This window comes from Doryrhamphus excisus, linkage group LG4, assembly GCF_037039965.1.
Source record: "Doryrhamphus excisus strain RoL-2023G ecotype Guam linkage group LG4, RoL_Dexc_Guam_v1.1, whole genome shotgun sequence".
NCBI classification, from domain to species: Eukaryota; Metazoa; Chordata; class Actinopteri; order Syngnathiformes; family Syngnathidae; genus Doryrhamphus; species Doryrhamphus excisus.
The window spans coordinates 4,581,156-4,599,994 of record NC_136360.1 but is presented as its reverse complement, the minus strand read 5'-3'; the positions used below and the strand labels follow the sequence as shown (position 1 = coordinate 4,599,994).

Sequence of the window (18,839 nt, the reverse complement as noted above, 5' to 3'; positions counted from 1 at the left end):
ACCAGTCCAGGGTGTACCCCGGCGAGACGCACAGTATTAACTCTGTGCATATGTTTTGTTTATTCTTTGACAACAATAATTCAAAAAGCCGCCCACACAGCAGCCACTCAGGGATCACGCCTCATGAGGCAGAGGGCTCTAATGCCGCTCTATGTAATTAGAATGGAAAAACAATGCAAAAACAAGATATTTTCACCACTTTTTAAAAACAAACTACAGAGCATCCAGGACAGGACGTGAAAACAGGACGTTTGGCAACCCTAATTTAACAGCAATAAGATACATGACAGCATCACAGGAATTGCATGCTCAGCCTGAAACCAGTTCATATTATTATAGTCACAATTTACACAGTGGCTTTGATGACATTGTCCTGTTGCCAGTAAATGTTCTTTCCTGGAAGTGATGGGAATGAGTTGCACTGAATGACATGTCACTGATTAACCTGCGTTTGAGAAGCAGTGGGTGTACTTATCATCAGCAACTAAAACCAACACAACATGGTAAACAGAGGAGCAGACAGTCTTCTGTTCTTTTCCTCTATTTGTGTGTCTTAACAGAGGAGTCTTTTTTTCTTACACTGCAAGTCAAGCAGTGTTGGCAAATTCTTTTTTTTTTTAATTAAAAAAGCAATTAACACAGTACTCCCTTGCCACTTTGCACATTTAAGTTGACGGCTTCACTCAGTTTTTCAAGAATGTATTAAGAAATACTTTTTGTCATTGAATATGGCTTATTAAAATGTAAAAAAAAATGTTTTAAAAATTTTAATGCTTGGAAATGTTGAATTTTTTTTTAATAAATATGGTTTTATCCATTTATTAAAAATAAATATGGATAAAACCATATTTATTAAAATTTAAAAATTTTTCAACATTTTCATAAATAAAACCATATTTATTAAAATTTTAATACATTTTTTAAAATAAATTTATTACAATTTTGATAAATATGGTTTTATTTATGAAAATGTTGAAAAAAGTAACATTTTAATAAATTTATTAAAAAATATATTAAAATTTTAATAAATATGGTTTTATTTATGAAAATGTTGAAAAAATGTTAAATTTTAATAAATATGGTTTTATTTTATTAAATATGGTTTTATGAAAATGTTGAAAAAAATGTTGAAAAAATGTTAAATTTTAATAAATATGGAAAACCATATTTATTAAAATTTAACATTTTTTCAACATTTTCAAGCATAAAAATTGCTAAATGAGCTGAAATACAAACAAGGTATTCAGAAGACCCATTCAAATGATGATGTGCAGTATTCTACACTGATCACTAGGTGTCAGTAATGTTACATTGACAAGACAATAGCCACACCGACCACTAGTTTGTACTATCCAAAATCCGGACATAAAAGAGGAACAAACACATGGAAGACTCCAAGTGCTAGTACACAAGTCTATACCAAGGACCTTTAATTACATTTGTCCAAGCGCCACTTTTATTTTAAGAAAAAAAAAACAAGGCGTAAACATTTCAGAAGAAATGCAGATGAATTGCCAGCCTCCTTCATAGCAGTACATGTAAAACAAGTACTTTCAGGTACTGGCGGCATACTGCATTTTACCATACCTATTAGTATTTTGAGTGCATAAGTGCATTCACACTCAGTCTAAGTATAGAAGTGCACGGATTGATAGCCTTTAAAAACCCCTTTGAAAAAAAGAAAAGCAAATCCATGTTTGTGATAAGTCTATTTATTATATACACTAACAGTAATTGGAAAAAAAAACAAAAACTGAAGTTGTACATAATTTTGTTCAGCACGCAAACATGAGATGCTTGTAGACGTTTAAAAGCTATTTACAACACAATGGACAACATGTTAGCCACCATCTGAATGGCCATAAGGGGATCCACAATGTCTTTAAGTTTATCCTTCCTGAGAACCCAGTCTGGCGCAAACCTGTGAAAAACAAAGAGCAGTCACTCACCTGCAGACGTACATTGTACATTCAACTTTTTACAAATACATACTTTGGCACAGGGCGAGATTTACGTGGCGTTTGTTGGATGTAGAAGCTTCCGTTAATCTTCTGTTTCATGACACTTCTGTCTGTATCCATCTTATTCTTCCGAACGGTGAGGCGATAAATGCTTGTTAACCTATCCAAGATCTTCGGAAGCCTCATAACGTCCTGAAAAATACATTTTCCATTGATATAGCTGAAATGCAAACAGGAAAAAAAAAGATGGTAAAGATAGAAAATCAAACCTCAGCATGGTGTTTGTCTTGCAGGAGCAGAGCCAATAGGAAGCAGGCCTTGGTGAAGATGCTGCCACCTTTGCCTGCCACTTTATCTCCTGCCTTCTCTCTGTACCGCTGCAGCAGGTCCACCAGTGTCTCCACTGAGTTTTCCACCAAATACACCGCCTCGATGGTTTTGTGATACTAATGGAGACATAGAAGTGTTGGCGGGAGGAAGGAAGACATGGGAAGAACCACACTGATGTCAATCAGGGGAATCGTGGGGGCTACAGTTCACTTCACTTCAGCCTTCAGTCAAACACTGACTATACAATCCACACAGCTAAGTCAGGGGTCTCAAACACGCGGTCCGCGGGCCAAATGTGGCGCGCAGGACACTAGTTTGAGGCCCCCGCCTTGATATGAAAGTTTAATGTTAGTGCGGCCCGCGCAAGTTTGATATGGATGCTGTATGGTATCATGTACCCAGAAAAAATTATTACGTTTGATTAATGTTCATGTTAAAAGGTTAAATAACTGTTAATAGTTATCCTCCCTATCCGTGTGGAAGTGGTAAGGTTTTGGCAATTTAAGTTTAACGGAAATAACTTGAAGGCTACCGTTTAGGTCGCTAGCTCTCTAGTTTGCGAGTTAGCATGTGTCTCAAGACCCTGCAGTTGCGCAATATGTTGTAAATAAAAAAGTATAAATATGACTATAGTCGTGTTTTGTCATGTCTACAGGGCTCTAATAATGCTTTGTTCATTTTAATCAGAAAAAAATAATTTGTCTACCCACCAACTATATGTGGTTTTTATTATTTGCCGTTTTATTATTATTATTATTATTATTATATTTATTTATTACTGATTGATTTTCTTTATTCTGGATTTGTTTATTTTTCATCTTATTTTGTGCAGAAAAATAAAAATTAAGATATTTGAGAACAGTGGAATGTTTTATCAGAGCTTTTCTTGTAGAAAATCAGAACCAAAGCACTGAAAAAGTTTGTATATTTTTCTGTTTTTAATATATATATTTTTTTTTGGAAAACCTGATGCGGCCCAGCCTTGCCAAGACCCTAGCTCCAGTGCCCCCCAGGTAAATTGAGTTTGAGACCCCTGATCTAAGTGTTTTACATCCAAAAAGTCAACACCTGCCAAACGTCAACACTTAAAACTAGATACCTTGGAGAGGTTGAGGAGGATCTGAACGGAGTATGTGATGACGTCCATGCAGGACACACTCCTGTTGCAGGAGCGGATGAGCGTGAAGATGACACCGGTGGCTCCACTGTCCACCAGCTGCTCACAGCACACAGGAGACAGCCTGGTTGTGGCCTCTGAACATTTCCACACAGACACAAGAGCATATCATCACGTTGTTTTAGAACATTACTATAGAAGTAAACATTGCACGTTTCCTAAATATAACCATACCTAGGTTTTTTAGTGCCTCAAGGATATAGGAGAAGCGTTTGTATTGAAGGATACAATCCAGGGCAGAGGATGTTTTGTTGAACAATTTATCCTCCTCTCGGGCACCAGCTGAGACCTTACGCAATTTATGTCGCAATTTTATTACTTTGGCATTGTCATTCAGTCGACGGGAGCAGTGTCCTCTCCACAGAGCCTAAGATAGGAAACGACACTTAAAAACATGAAGACTTAAGCACCCATAATCGCATCATAAAATCCCGAAAATGATACCTGAGCTTTGACAATGCCGTGTTCGATTCTCTTTTGGCACCTGAGGAGAAGGAACCTGCGGGTAGCATCCTGGATGACAGACGCAGCCTTGTGGCGACGTGCTAACCAACGTCTGACTGCTCTCTGGGCAGTGACCACTTTGCTTCGATCCTCTAGGTAGCGTTTCCTTTGCTGTCTCGCTCGTACCAAACGCTACGGTGAGGAAGAAACAAGGAGTTAAATAAATATAAGGCTTTCTTTCAGTGTATGAGAATAAAAATTGCTGCTGTACTTGGATGGCGAGGACAGAATGGATCTGTCTCTTAGCAGACTCCAGGGCGCGGTGTGCTCTTAAAGCTCTTTGGATTTTGATGGCACTGAGGTGGTGGTAGACTGCCCCGGCGAAACGAAGTCTCCTCTGTGTCTTGGCGACTTCACGTTTCTTGATTATACAACAGCAACGCAATTACATTCTGCATGACCGCTTCAATCTTTTAATACTTTTCTCTCGTGATCATCTTACCCGCTTCCGTGCAATCCAGGCTCTACATTGGGTCTGAAGTGTGATTGCGGCCTGCCTTATGCGCATGAACTTGTTCCTGTCCACCTTCCCAGCCTGCACTGCTCGGAGCTTCTGTTGCAACTTCAAAGCAGCCTCTCTTTTCTTCAGGAAGACGCGCCTTTGGATGAAGCACCTCCAGTGCGACTGGATCAACCTGGCAGCTTGATTTTGTCGACTTCTGTGCTTCCTGACACGGTAGCCTTTATAAGCAGCCTGGATGATAATGGTGGATTGTAGGATTTTCAGGAACTGGTTTCTTTCTTTCCTTTGAAGAATAAAGGCCCGGTAACATCTCTGGATGACCACAGCAGATGCACGCATTGCTTGGAATCTGACAACCTCAACATGCTTTCTATATGCCGACTGGATTACACTTGCAGCCCGGTGCAAATGAGCAAGGCACTTCCGATCTTGCTGGCCCCTGTATGCTGCCTGAATGACAATGGCTGCACGGCGTGTGTCTAAGAATCGATTCCTTTGAGCTTTGGCTGCTACAGTCGCTCGAAACCGCCGCTGGATTGTTAGTACTGAGGATTTTATTTTCAGATATTTAACCAACTCGCGATGGGCTCTGAAAGCAACCTGGATGGTGGTGGCAGCCTCATGCATTTGTCTGATGGATTGTCTTGATTTTGTTCCTCGGAAGGCCGCTTGAAGTATCATCACAGCTTTCCTGACTTTGTGATAATGTTTTACCTCAATGTTTCTCTGTCTAAGAGCTCTAAATCTCTGCTGGAGGACACAGGCGGCCCAGCGTTGCTTCCTGAATGTCATTTGCTGCTTATGCCTCTTGAAGTTTGCTTGAAGGACAGTAGCAGCTCTGTGCATCTTGGAAATTCCTCTTCTCACTGAATGACCTCTGAATGCAGCCTGAAGAACAATGGCTGAGGATCTGATTTTGTAGTAGTATCTACGGTCTTGTTTTTGAAGGACATAAGCTCGGTAGTGTCTCTGAATGATGATAGCGGAGACACGCATGGCCTGGAATTTGACTTCTTCCTTGTGTCGTCTGAAAACAGACTGGATCAGAGTGGCTGCCTGATGCCAACGAGCAACACACTTCCTGACTCGCATCCCTCGGCAGGCTGCCTGAATAATTAAAACAGCCTTTTGCGTGTTTTGGTAATGTTGCATTTGTGCTTTGGCAGCTACAGTGGCACGATATCGCCGCTGTATAGCGAGCACGGACATTTTTAAGCAAAGATAAGTCTTGTGTTCACGATGGGCTCTGAACGCTCTCTGGATGGTGGTGGCAGCCTGATGCATTTGTCTGACGGACTGTCTTGATTTCATTCCCCGGAAGGCAGCTTGTAGATGAATGACAGCTTTCCTGACTTCATCGTATTTCTTTACCTCAATGTTTCTCTGTCTAAGAGCTCTAAATCTCTGCTGGAGGACACAGGCGGCCCAGCGTCGCTTCCTGAAAGTCGTTTGCTGCTTATGTCGCTTGAAGTTTGCTTGAAGGACAGTCGCGGCTCTGTGCATTTGGGAAATTCTTTTTCTTGTAGAATGACCTCTGAATGCTGCTTGCAGGACAATGGCGGAAGATCTGACTTTGAGAAAGCGAGCCCTTTCTCGTTTCTGAAGGATATGCGCTCGGTAGGATCTTTGGATGAAGATTGCTGACAGACGCATGGCCTGGAATTTAACTTCCTCCCTGTGCCGCTTGAAAACAGACTGGATCACAGTGGCTGCCTGATGCCAATGAGCAACATCCTTCCTGACCCTCCATCTTTTGTATGAAGCCTGAATGACAACTGCAGCCTTTTGCATGTTCTGGTAATGTTGCATTTGTTTTTTGGCTGCAACGGTGGCCCGATATCGCCGTTGTATGGTGAGCGCCGACGTTTTTAAGGAAAGATACATCTTGTGTTCACGATGGGCTCTGAAAGCAACCTGGATGGTGGTGGCAGCCTGATGCATTTGTCTGATGGATTGTCTTGATTTTGTTCCTCGGAAGGCCGCTTGAAGTATCATCACAGCTTTCTTGACGTCATGATAATGTTTTACCTCAATGTTTCTCTGTCTAAGAGCTCTAAATCTCTGCTGGAGGACACAGGCGGCCCAGCGTCGCTTCCTGAAAGTCGTTTGCTGCTTATGTCTCTTGAAGTTTGCTTGAAGGACAGTAGCAGCTCTGTGCATCTTGGAAATTCCTCTTCTCGCTGAATAACCTCTGAATGCTGCTTGCAGGACAATGGCGGAAGATCTGACTTTGAGGAAGTAAGCCCTTTCTTGTTTCTGAAGGACATATGCTCGGTAGTACTTCTGGATGAAGATTGCTGACAGACGCATGGCCTGGAATTTAACTTCCTCCCTGTGCCGCTTGAAAACAGACTGGATCACAGTGGCTGCCTGATGCCAATGAGCAACATCCTTCCTGACCCTCCATCTTTTGTATGAAGCCTGAATGACAACTGCAGCCTTTTGCATGTTCTGGTAATGTTGCATTTGTTTTTTGGCTGCTAGCGTGGCCCGACGTCTGCGCTGTATGGCGAGCACCGAAGACTTTAAGGCAAGATACTTCTTGTGTTCAATGTAAGTTCTGAAAGCTCTCTGGATGGTGATGGCAGCCTGGTGCTTTCTTTTAATGATCTGTCTGGATTTCATTCCACGGAAGGCAGCTTGTAAGACAATGGCAGCCTGTCTCCTGGTATGAAGAGCCAACCTCTCATGTCTCATTTTCTTGTTTGCTCTGTAACGTTCTTGCACAACACCGGCAGCCCATTGAAGCCTCCGGTAGAAGCGTTTTTGTTGATATGTCCTGAAGTTTGACTGAATCGTAACAGCAGCTTTATGTTTGATGAGCAATTGCTTCCGGACCTTGTATCCTCTGAAGGTTGCCTGCAGACAAACAGCCGCTCTACGCTTTGACAGATAATCACTTTGGACTTCTCTCATCAGGGTCACAGCCCTGTACCGCTGCTGGAACACCAGAGCTGCTCTTCTAATGGAGACAAATTTATTCCTTTCGAGGAAGGTGAGAAACTTCCTCTGAATGACGATGGCAGCGCAATGCATTTCCATAATCTCCATCCTGGTCCGGTGTCCGCGATAAACTGCCTGGATGACGACGGCAGCAGATTTCATTACTCTGTACTTTTTTTGCACTCGATTCATGAGGATTTTGGCCCTGAAACGTTCTTGAATTATGACTGCGGCAAATCTAATTGCAAGGTAAGCCATTCGTGCTTTGTACATTCTGAATTTAGCCTGGATTACCGTGGCGGCATTGTGCCTCTTCTTAATTTCATCCGTGGCTCTCCATGCTCTGTAAAATGCTTGGATTTTTACAGCAGCTTTCTTTTGCTTCCTGTACACTTGACGCTGTTCCCTGCCCTCAAGTAGCGCTCTATAGCGGCTCTGGATTATAATGGCTGCACTTTGAAGGAGAATGTATTGTTTCCGAGCTAAAAACATTCTAACTGCAGACTGAATGACAGTTGCAGCCTTGTGCTTTTCCTTCAGCGCCGTCCTAACTTTCATGCCTCGAAATCCAGCTTGTAGTGCAACACAGGCTGCTCTTTTCTGGAGGAATGCTTTTCTTGTTTCCTTTGCAGCCATATTATTCCGAAAGTGGCGCTGGATGACAACAGCTGCTACCTTTTTAGACTTGTACTCCACTTGGGCTTTATGCCGACAATAATAAGCCCGGATAAGTGTTGCACACCGGTGGTATTTTTCGATCCTCTTCCTGTCAGTTTGGCCTCTCCAGGTTGCTTGTATGGTGATGACAGCCTTCCTGATGGTATCATAGTCCTCCTTTGTCTTACGAGCCAACACCGTGGCTCGATACTTTTGCTGTAGTACAAGAGCTGCTTTTCTCAGGGCATGGTACTTCCTTTGGGCAGCTAATTTCCTGAATGCAGCCTGGATCAAAGTTGCTGCCTTGTGCTGTTTCTTCAGCAAGTCTCGAGTCCGTTTCTCTCTGTATGCTCCCTGTATAGTTCTGGCGGCCCAACACATCTTGACAAACATTTCTCTTTCTCTATTTCTTTGCATAGATGCTCTGTACCACCGCTGGATCAGGATTGAGGCATATTTCCTTTCCATTGCTTGTTTCCTGACGGTGTACCCTCTGAAGGCACTCTGGATGATAATGGCCGAGTTGTGCTGATGCTTGTGCCTCTGAAAGTTCCGCCTTTGTATGTGACCTCTGTAGTGGGCTTGAATGAGCAAGATGCTTCTTTGGAACTTTCGGTACCGAAACAAACACCTCTTCATTCTATACCAAGACTGAATCGTGACAGCAGCAGACGCTCTTTTGGCCATTTTCTCTGTGTACCATTTCTTAAAGGCGGTTTGTATGACTCTGGCTGCATGGTTTTCCCTTCTAGTTTTTACGGTTTTCCATCGTCTGTAGACTCTTTGTATTTTTACCACTGCAGATATGAGCAAGAGATAATCCTCCCTTGTTTTTCTTGCAAGGATCGAAGCTCTTAAATATCTCTGTATGACAATGGTCGCCCAGTAGATTCTTCCAAAAGCCAGGACTGCCTTCTTCATTCTCCACTGTGCTTGGACCACGATGGTGTGGTATCGGAACTGCTGGTAATGCCTCATAGTGGAAAACATTCTCCACTGTGCCTGCGTAAACAACAAAAAAATTGTCAAGGACCAATTCCAAAGGTTCGAACAAGGGTATGACCCAACGCCTTTTGCAGGCATTACAACATTTTATGCTCTTATCTAACAGAACTAATGTGGTAATTTTTTGTGTTTGTTTATTCATTTAATTAGGATAAAGCATCACTGTAAATAAGCCAGAATTAGCTGCAATAGTCATATAGTGGTATAGATTACACGGTGGACCTGGAGTTTAAAGAGGTTTAAGACAGGTTGGCGACTAGGAGTGTGGACATATATCACGTTATTTTATCTCCCGACCAATTATCGATATGTGCCTGCAAAGTATCTATTTATGTACACACAAGATGGTGCTAAATAAATGTTTTTTTTTATTTGCACATTTCCTTAGAGACCTAGATGTGCATTTGAGCTTTGAATCATACATGAGTGCAGAATGCTATTTAAAAATGTCAACCATCCAAATGCATTATTACATAAAGCCACTTACCTGGATGACAGTTGCTGCTTGATGCTGTATAATCCGGAGTTCTGTTTCTTTTTTTGTCCTCAGTGTTTTGCGAGTAGAATAGCCTCTCCAGACTGATTGGATGACTATGGAAGCTGCACATCGCCTCTTGGCCCGACGTTGCTGTAGAAAATGCCTCACAACGACCTGGATTTTCAGAGCAGCCGCATTTCTCTCCTGTGTTCCAACAAGAAGCCATGGTTATCACTATTTACTTCCACACGAGGCATTTATCACAACGGTTCAGGCAAAAGACAGATATCAAAATGAGTAACCCCGCATTTGACACACCTTGTAGACCTGCAGGTCTTTCTTTAATCTGTACTTCCTCCAGGCACCCTGGATCACGCGAGCTGCTCTGGTTTCATTACGCAGGTCCAGGAGACGAGCACACAGGAAAGACAGGTAAGACATTACCACCTGGGGGGGGGAATAAAATCAAAAAAGGTCATTTGCTACTTTTGGACAAGTATTGGTACAACAATGATATTGCTGGCCTAAAATAAATAATGGAATTAATCATTTGGTTTCATTATTCTGTATATATGTATGAAATTATGTCACAGCATAATTTTCATTTTTCGTGTGAAATCGGCATGTTGTCATCTAAAATATCTACCAACACATGTAGGTTGGATAAAAACCAAGCACAGATCCTACCTTCTCGTTGGGGATGGTGTTGGACATGTCCGCTGGATTGATCATGGCGGGTACTCCACCCAGGGAAGCCACTGCTGCATTAACCAGCCTGAAATTGCTTTTCTCATTTTCCAGTAGCTCTTTAAACACCAAAGATGGAGACTCAAGTCCTGTTCACAAGGGGGGGCACAGACTAGATATAAAACGTCTACCTTATGAGCCTGACTTCACAAACTGACAACACACCGTTTTGCCCAGTTGAGGAGCAGTCAAAAGAGTCATCCGAGTCTACAGCTGAGCAGTCGAGCTCCATGCGACCCCGCAGTGAGCATTCCACAGTCTGTGTGGTGTTGTTATGCACACAATCCTCTGATATGAGACTGGGGTGGTAGTGGTGGATGAGGTAGCAGAGGACACGGCCGTCTGAGAAGGTCACAGTGAAGTTCTCCACCTAAACAAAGACAAGAGACATTTTCTTTCAAAGTAACAGCTGATAAAACTGATAATTCTGGGCTTCACAGTGGAAAGACCTTAAAGATCCAATACCAGCCTCTGTGTTTGCCATTAATTCATATATCCGGGGCTTAATGAATATGGAATTCATGCCCAAAATGAGTGTTGGTCAACTTCTGCTTGCAAATAAGACTTTCCAAACTCACCTTCAGATTGTAGAAATCACACACAGCTCGGATCCACTCCATCAGCAGGGTCACCTTAGTGCTGCTGTGTTCGAACAGCATCTTGGTCTGTCGTGCACGATCAAGGCCCTGATCAGCCCTCAATGAAGCCAACCTCCGTTTTATCCTCAGGGTTCTCCTCAAGAAGCCAATCTCCTCCCTCAACTGATCCTCATCCAGTATCACCTCCACCTATCCATTACACATATACTGTATAGGATTTCTGGGAATACTGCAAATTGTTCCAACTTGTGTCTGAAAATATCAGATACCTGATGTGAAAAAATTATTTTCCACAGGAGGCTCAATGTCCTCTCTCGGTGTCCATCCACAATGTCTCTGGATTCGATCACATGACCTGAAAATGACGGCAAATTTTTAAATTTGGTGTGTGCATGTTCTACACATAAAACACCAAATGTCAGACCCCCAGAAAAGAAGAGGGGTATGGTAAGGTGCCTCTATTTTGACATAATATTCTATTCTAAAGCGTAAATAATTTAACATATCCATCATTGTGGGGGTCAAATGAGACAAAATATGCCATTTAAGACATAAATAAAAGTCGTGTTCGTGTGTTGCTGTAAATGTGTTCCCTAGTGGAGCAGAGTGAGTGGCGGACAGGAAGTGCCATTTCATCTTGTCATGGATTATAACAGTAGCTCATGTTTTTATTAGGGATTTTTGCGCATCTCACTTGTCAGTTAAACTCCGCAATCAAGCAACCATCGTTACCTTGTTCATCCTTGAGGTCAACTCCTCCGCTTTTGAGGACTTGCAAGGTGATATCTACATTGTGGACTTTTTGCAGGCGGCTGATGGCTGGCAGTCGAAGCTTTGCTGACAAGCCCCACTGCTTTATAAGAAGCTCCATGACTCTCCTACAGGATTAAAAATGTAAAAAAAAAAAATCAATGCATAAATTCAGGCAAGGCATTACATTTAAATGAAGTTACTTACACAAGTCGAACTCCGCATTTTAAGTCAACTGCCAAATTTCTGACAGCAAAGTTGAACTCGTCGAGGGGAGCTTGAACGTGGGAGACAGGTAGCCCCAGGTAGCCAAGATGGCGGGGGAGGATACCCTCCCCGCTTAGAAAGTCTCTCGAGAAAGCAAGTAGCAGGTCTTTGCTTGTCTGTCAAACGTAAAAAAAACTATTGGTGCTTGTAAGAAAAAATGTAAGATATGCATGTAACTCATCCTATACATACAGAATTATTGACAATCACAATATAGTTACTTTAATTCCTGGTGTATAAACGTCTACATTTTTCTCATGCATTGAATGCAAAAAAATGCACACGATGTAGCTTTCAAGTTAAAGGCGACCAATCCCATTTTGTTCAAGTCTATCAGCAGTAACTGTCAAAAAAATCCACCATCACCAACAGGTTTTGATTACTGCGTGATGAAGAGTACATCACAAGCTTAAGGGGTTAATATGCCGAGTGATGAAAGTGACACAGATTGACAACCCAAGAGAGGCCGACAAAGGGTGTGAGGAAGTAATTATCAAGCTGTTCTATTCTGACACCGAAGAAGACAAGTTTAGTGGTATTAATGAAGAGGAGGAAGGTGAAGACAAAAAAGAATGACTTTTCTGGTATTTTTTTTGCAGGCCGAGTGATTCACTCACTACAAACAAAACTGAAAAAAACCCAGAGTGAACCAGAGATAGTCGATCAACCACAACACACTTTTTTTGTACTTGGATTTGCATTGAAAGCCTCATTTAAAAACAATATTCCAGCAATTTGTCAAACATGTAGGAAAACGTAAAATTAATGAGGTCTTGTTTTTCAAATTACAACCCCAGAGAGTCCAGTGTCTATTCAACTGCTTGCTATTAATCAATGTTAAGCATGTCTCAAACAAATAAACCACACCACCATGACCCACAAAAATGTCTTGCATATTGTATGCAAGAACAACTTTGAGTAATGTCCAACCTTGCAGGGAGCTGCAGAAATGGCTTCAAAGAGAATTATTTTTACGACTATAACCAACGTCTACTGGCATCAAGAAGACAAGGAGAGTCCTCGGCCTACCTTGAACTCTGCATCCATGCAGAACAGACATGGGTCATGCTCGATCAGGCGAGACTCTTTGGCCTTGTCCAAGAAACACACCAGCAGGAGCAGCTTCTTCAGTGTGAAGCGAGACAGCGCCTCCTCGTGGCCTGAACAGGGAAGACATTTCATTATATACCGAAGGTGCATGTCGACCAAAACAAATAGTATTTGTACAGAGAAAATACTGATAGTTGTTTGAAAGTTGGAATCAGATTTGTGAGTTGTAAATTATGAAAAAAATGCTTAATATTAGTTGTTACTCTTTACAAATAAAGTTAGAAAAAGTCATATTGCCCAAATAAAGTAAATAATTATGGGAGTCAAGTCCTTGTATCATGAGAAGAAAATTCACAAAGATCATTTAAAGGGGACCTATTATGCTTTTTCCACATTTCTGACCTATAAATGTGGTTAGAATGTTGTATTCTCACATTAAAAACGATGGCAAAGTTTCAGATAATAAGGTTTTCACGTTTGGAAGTGAGCCCTGAAAGAAGTTTGGGATGACTCAAAACGCTCCGTTATAAAAGGTGTGGTTAAGCTGCCCCTTTGTGATGTCACAGAGGGGCGGACTTCCTTATATGGTTCATTGTTAGGCAGCTCTTTGGGCATGTGACCAATCACAGCGGAGTGGGTAGAATAAATTAAAACAGACTGTTTTGGCAGGGAGCACAAAATCCAAGAAAATACAGCTGGAATAGATGCAGATTCTGCAAAATATAAAAACTTGTCTGTGAGGGTTATTGTGTGTAGCTGCTCTATAGGAGACCAAAAACTCAATGTGGGGTCAAACAATGAGCATAATAGGTCCCGTTTAAGAAGAAAGTTGGGGGGAAAAACAGCTACAGTTCATATTAATAATCTAGTTTTATATTACCGTCTTTGTACAGATGAGGCACTTTGGGGTGTCTGAATTCGGCTGCGATGTCTGGGTTCCATAGAAGTCGCTGGAGTATAAACATAGCCATACCCATTGTATCACTGTTGCTCTCCAGCGAGATGAGCTCCCCAAAGATAGTCTGAGTACAGAGTGAAATTGTATTCAGGGGTCACATGCAATAAATACCTGTTTCATCAGACAAAATATACAAAAAGGAGAGGAAAAACAGTGTTGCTGAAAGGTACCTCAAGGCCAATCCGTAACCATAACGGATTGTAGGCAAGAAGCCAATTGAGGACTTTTTGACGTTCACCTGAAAAAATATTTTCAAAAACATTACTTTTAAGCGCCACTGTGTACGAGAACAAAAAAAGGTTGTACCTATATCCTTCCAAAGATGGCGGTCTTTGCGGATGAGTAGTCTCTTTGCCTCCACCTCAATCTCCAGCCTCTTGATAGCCTTGACCATGCTCTCAGAGGTGAAGAGCTGGCAGGCAGATCTACGGAGGCGGTTTAGCTTTCGACGAGCTGTATATGTGCTGAAAGACATCTCCTCTTTGGTTGGAGCTTTGGCAACGCTGAGCTTGTCACTGCAGCCCATGATAAGGGATGCAGCGCTCACTAGAAAAAAAGACACCAAAGTATATATTCAAGGTCTTGTATTGTTAAATATCTATACCCTGCTGAAGGTGTTAACAGAAGCCACCTTTGGTCATTTCAGTGTTGACTTTAAAATCATCTGGAGTCAAGACGTAGTTGAGCCACCAGGTGAAACCCCTCTCTTGCTTCTCAATCCATCTCTCGTCATAGAACATGTTCTTGGCGGCAAAAGGAAGTGGATGCCTGGGTATGTCTTGAGGAAACACATCATGATGTATCATTTTTGGGTCAGGAATGTGTTATTTATGGAGGTATCTTAAAGGACTTTACACATGGAACAGGTCAACAAACTGGCTGGTCACACATGAAAGAAAACCAACTGATGGAGAAACACTGGGGGGGGGGGTGCTTGCCAAATACCTGTCTGAGCTGGTTTGATGAAGGTCAGCATTGACTGTGCTACAGCAGCAACTCTTGCAGGCTTTACGCACTTCACACTCCGTGCTCGGGATGACCTCATAGAGGCGGCGCCTTTGAACACCACAATATATGGATATTAATTCATGATCATTTAGTCATGTCATTTAACACATCCTAACCATAATTTAGTAGCAATGAATTATTTGAAACATTGCACATGATGGTTTTCTCCGGGTGCTCCAGCTTCCTCCCACATTCCAAAAACATGCTAGGTTAACTGGCGGCTCCAAATTGTCCATAGGTATGAATGTGAGTGTGAATGGTTGTTTGTCTATATGTGCTCTGTGATTGGCTGGTGACCAGTCCAGGATGTACCCCGCCTCTCGCCTGAAGACAGCTGGGATAGGCTCCAGTGAGGATAAGCGGTAGAAAATGAATGAATGTATGACACAAAACCTCATATTTATACCTTGCGATGAGAGCTTGGCGTTTGTTGGCTTAGCCTGAGTAGCGCCTGATGGCTTCGTGGTCTTTAGAGATGATGTCTTCGTTGAGTGCACAGAACCTACAGTAGGTAAATCAAGATTTCCATCACATTACAGAATAGGCACAAATGAACACAAAGCAGGACCATCCATTTTGTCTGTTAATACTAGCATAATGACAAGCAAACACTGTTATGGGTTTGAATGATGGAGTTACTTATTAGTATGCATTGGTTCACTTATGACGTCAGTACAATGTGTTCAACTACCTGTTGATTTGGCCCACTGCCTCTGTGACGTACTCCTCTCGCGTGTCTGCTTGGTGGGCTCGTTTTTCCAAACCACCACCCTGGTCCTTTTGACAGGCTCAGTTTTCCCACCATCGTCAATCTTCGGGACACTTTTCAAATACTCTTCACTTTTCCTCTTTCTGCTCGTTTTTGTCAAATGAATGGGAAATAAGTCCAAATGAGCGGACGGATTGGCCGAGGTGAGCTGAGGGGGAATAGCTGTTGGAGATGATTCAGGAAGGTGATTGTTGGGTTTGCTGCTGCAGTGAATAGGGGAAAACTGGCTCAAGGGTGATGGGGAGGTCATTGTGGAGGTCATATTAGGAAGCGGGGAAGTGATATTGAAGCCCTGGTGAGCTGTGGGTTTAGGTGAGCTGGTCGGTAAAGGGATGGATGATGATGATGAGCCATCAAGTGTTTGAGTCGGGCCAGCAGTATTTAATTCCGGGGCTGCTCTTGTATTGACAAATGGGAATCCAGCTTCCTCAGATCCTTCTGTGCTCGTCTCTGGTTCTATTACAGGTAGGTGTGGGGCACCTGGTCCAGACTCAGCCTGGCTGCTGCTTTCTGTCATCTCAAGCGTTTTCTCCAACAGACACCGCCTTGACTTTAATGACTTTATTTTCCTCCCACACGCCGGTCCCTTCTTTTTAATCACAGTTTCGCTATTAAAAGCCAACCTTTTAGGTATTTCTACAGGCTTTTCAGTCTCAGGCATAACAGCCTTTTTGCTGCAAGTCAATCTGGGCTCTTTGGAGTCGGACACTTCTAGGCTGTCAGATTGCGTGTTGAAGACATTTTTGTTGGGGCCACATTCATGATCATCACTTTTCGATTCCAAGGAATCAGAAAAGCCGTAACTAGAACTGGTGTCTTGTGGGCTGCTGTTGTTAGAACTGAGATCTGAGCCAATGAGGGCCAGTGCATCAGTCATAGAGAGTGCCGGGCGTGTGTTCACAGGACCTGTCACTGACTGAATTCGAGGCATGATCTCTTTGAGCCTCTCTGGTGTCCCAATAGGGGATAAAGTTGCATTAAGGATTTTGGAAATTGCTTTGTTTTGACATGCGTCTGTCGTCTTTGCAGCTAATACGTGAGAAGGGTGTCTCCGAACATGGCTTACGTTCTCCTGGTCTGCCAGAGACCATTGCTTTTGGATGGGATTTAAATCCTTTGGCTGCTCTGACTTCTGATGGTAATCATCAAGGTGCCTGCGCTTGTGGATAAACTTCTCTCTGACAGGTTTTCCTTCGTTAAGTGAAGAAAGCGGACTGCGGAGTTTATCCCGTTTATACTGTGGCTTTCGGGACACTTTAACAATTTTATCAGCAGACAACTCAATCCTCTTTGCCCTGTACGGAGATGCTTTTCCAGTTGCCCTTTTCTTTTTGATTGTATCCCATAAGCTCTTCTGAAAAACAAAAGTAAGCAACAGTATAGTAGAGTAAGAAGCATTTCCAAAGTGGACTGAAGCAAGGACAAACATTTAATAAAATCACCATCAACCAAATAATACTGGGAAACTTGATCAATATTCACAGTGTTGAACCCAAACCATTTTTCATGTGAGCAAAAGTATTTTAATATATGACAGACAGATGTCTTTTGTTGCCCTGTTGTGTCCGATTGCAACGCTTATTAGGGTAGGGTAGGTTTTGCCTGTGTAGACTGCATTTAGAGATGAAAACCACATGAAAACCAGAGATGGAAGAAAAAAAAACAATTGTGAATATAATAAGAGAAGATGGAAAGTCAATCAGAATCGCTACACAAATATTGGTCATAGCCAATACTAGCTTTTATTGCTAATGTTGAGCCAAAATCTGAGTATAGTGTAAATGTTGAGCTGGCAGGAGGGTTTTGAGGTGTAGCCATATCTTATTGGCATCTGTGTGACTTGACCCTGCTCTACCATGCAAAATGTGCATTAACAGATTTTTTTTACCTTTTTCTTTTGTGATGCTTCTGCTCTCCCAAGCAAAACTGCCCGGTGCTTGAGAACATTGTTGGCGTTGAAGATGATGAGTTCTCTGATTCCACCTTCTTCCGTTGGAGTCCAGGTTATTGTCATGCTAAATGAGCAAAGAGGCTACAAACAAATATTTACATTTTCAGTTCCATTTCACTTAAATACAATGACCTCACAAATGCTCATTTTACAAACCTTAATATTTACCCATTTTGTTTACAAGACCAGATACAGTTTTACTACAATTTTGTGGCTGCAGCATGTGGGAAGTGGTGTGAAAAGAAATATCATTATGAACCATGTGTGGTGACAGAAGCACAAGAAGCACCATTCCATACCAACCAATAACAATAATACGTGTGTTTTGCATATTAAATCTGGGATACCTTGAGGGATGTTGTGATATACAGCGATTACACTTCAATGAGTTTAAACTTTGAAAGTTATGGCAAGATGATTTTACAATAAATAAATAACGACAAATGGGACAACATACCTTAATTGTGAATGCGTTTTGGTTCGCAGTGAAGCCTTTGCTCGATGGAATCCTGTCAACAATGACCTCGACTTCTGCATCTTCTGTTGGATTTTCAATGCGAAGAACAGCAGACTTTGAGGTTCCGACCTTAACTGTACCAAATGATACAAAAGGTGCCTTGGAAAATAGGACCAGACTTAAAACAGGAACATCAGTTTCCTTCTCTGGGTCGTCATTCCTTATTGGACTGAAGTCCATTAAGCTCCCTGGACGTAGCGTTGCCATTCCAGAAATTTCCCAGAAATCGTTTACAAGAAAGTACCGAGTTACATTCTGTCCGGCTTGTTGCTTCGCGATCGGAGCAAGTTACTGTTGATTATAAGTATCAATACAACTCACAACGACACGCTTCCGTTCGTCAGCACTGTTGCCAACTGCATCAAGTTTAAAATGTACCCATGTGTTTGAATAGCCAATCATAGAGGATTTGGTCACCCTCTCGACCAATAGTGAACGATTTTCAAACAAGTCGAAACAAGCAGTCGGTATCCCACCAATAAGATGGCTGCTTCTTTTTAAAAACGGTCTTGAAGACACGCCCCAAAGCAAAGAGTTGCTCTACTCACATCTTGTTTGTGACCATTTCCCAACTCAACTAAAGAACTTAGTCATTTCATTTGAATATAACATATTTTTGTTGTTTCTAAATTGGTGTGGAAATGTTTGCAGTATATTCACTGTGCATAGCTGTGGGCGTGCCAATCAGTTATACATTTAAGGTAC

The 18,839-nt window shown here is 42.1% G+C and overlaps 1 protein-coding gene across 1 annotated transcript; it reads right to left on the bottom strand.

The window, feature by feature from the left end:
- Positions 1-1,699: 1,699 nt before the first annotated feature.
- aspm (assembly factor for spindle microtubules) lies at positions 1,700-18,507 on the bottom strand. Its single transcript, XM_058073837.2, has 26 exons — positions 18,075-18,507; positions 17,555-17,698; positions 15,589-17,020; positions 15,304-15,399; positions 14,835-14,945; positions 14,521-14,667; positions 14,196-14,435; positions 14,060-14,127; positions 13,812-13,953; positions 12,911-13,041; positions 11,822-11,997; positions 11,597-11,742; positions 11,134-11,219; positions 10,844-11,053; positions 10,431-10,635; positions 10,206-10,354; positions 9,837-9,965; positions 9,528-9,722; positions 4,415-9,037; positions 4,184-4,333; positions 3,913-4,104; positions 3,643-3,835; positions 3,391-3,545; positions 2,231-2,407; positions 1,993-2,153; positions 1,700-1,921 (listed from the first exon to the last, which is right to left on the bottom strand). Exons 1-26 carry the CDS (start codon positions 18,339-18,341, stop codon positions 1,819-1,821), a joined length of 9,828 nt encoding a protein of 3,275 aa, XP_057929820.2. The 5' UTR covers positions 18,342-18,507; the 3' UTR covers positions 1,700-1,818.
- Between the last annotated feature and the right edge of the window lie 332 nt (positions 18,508-18,839).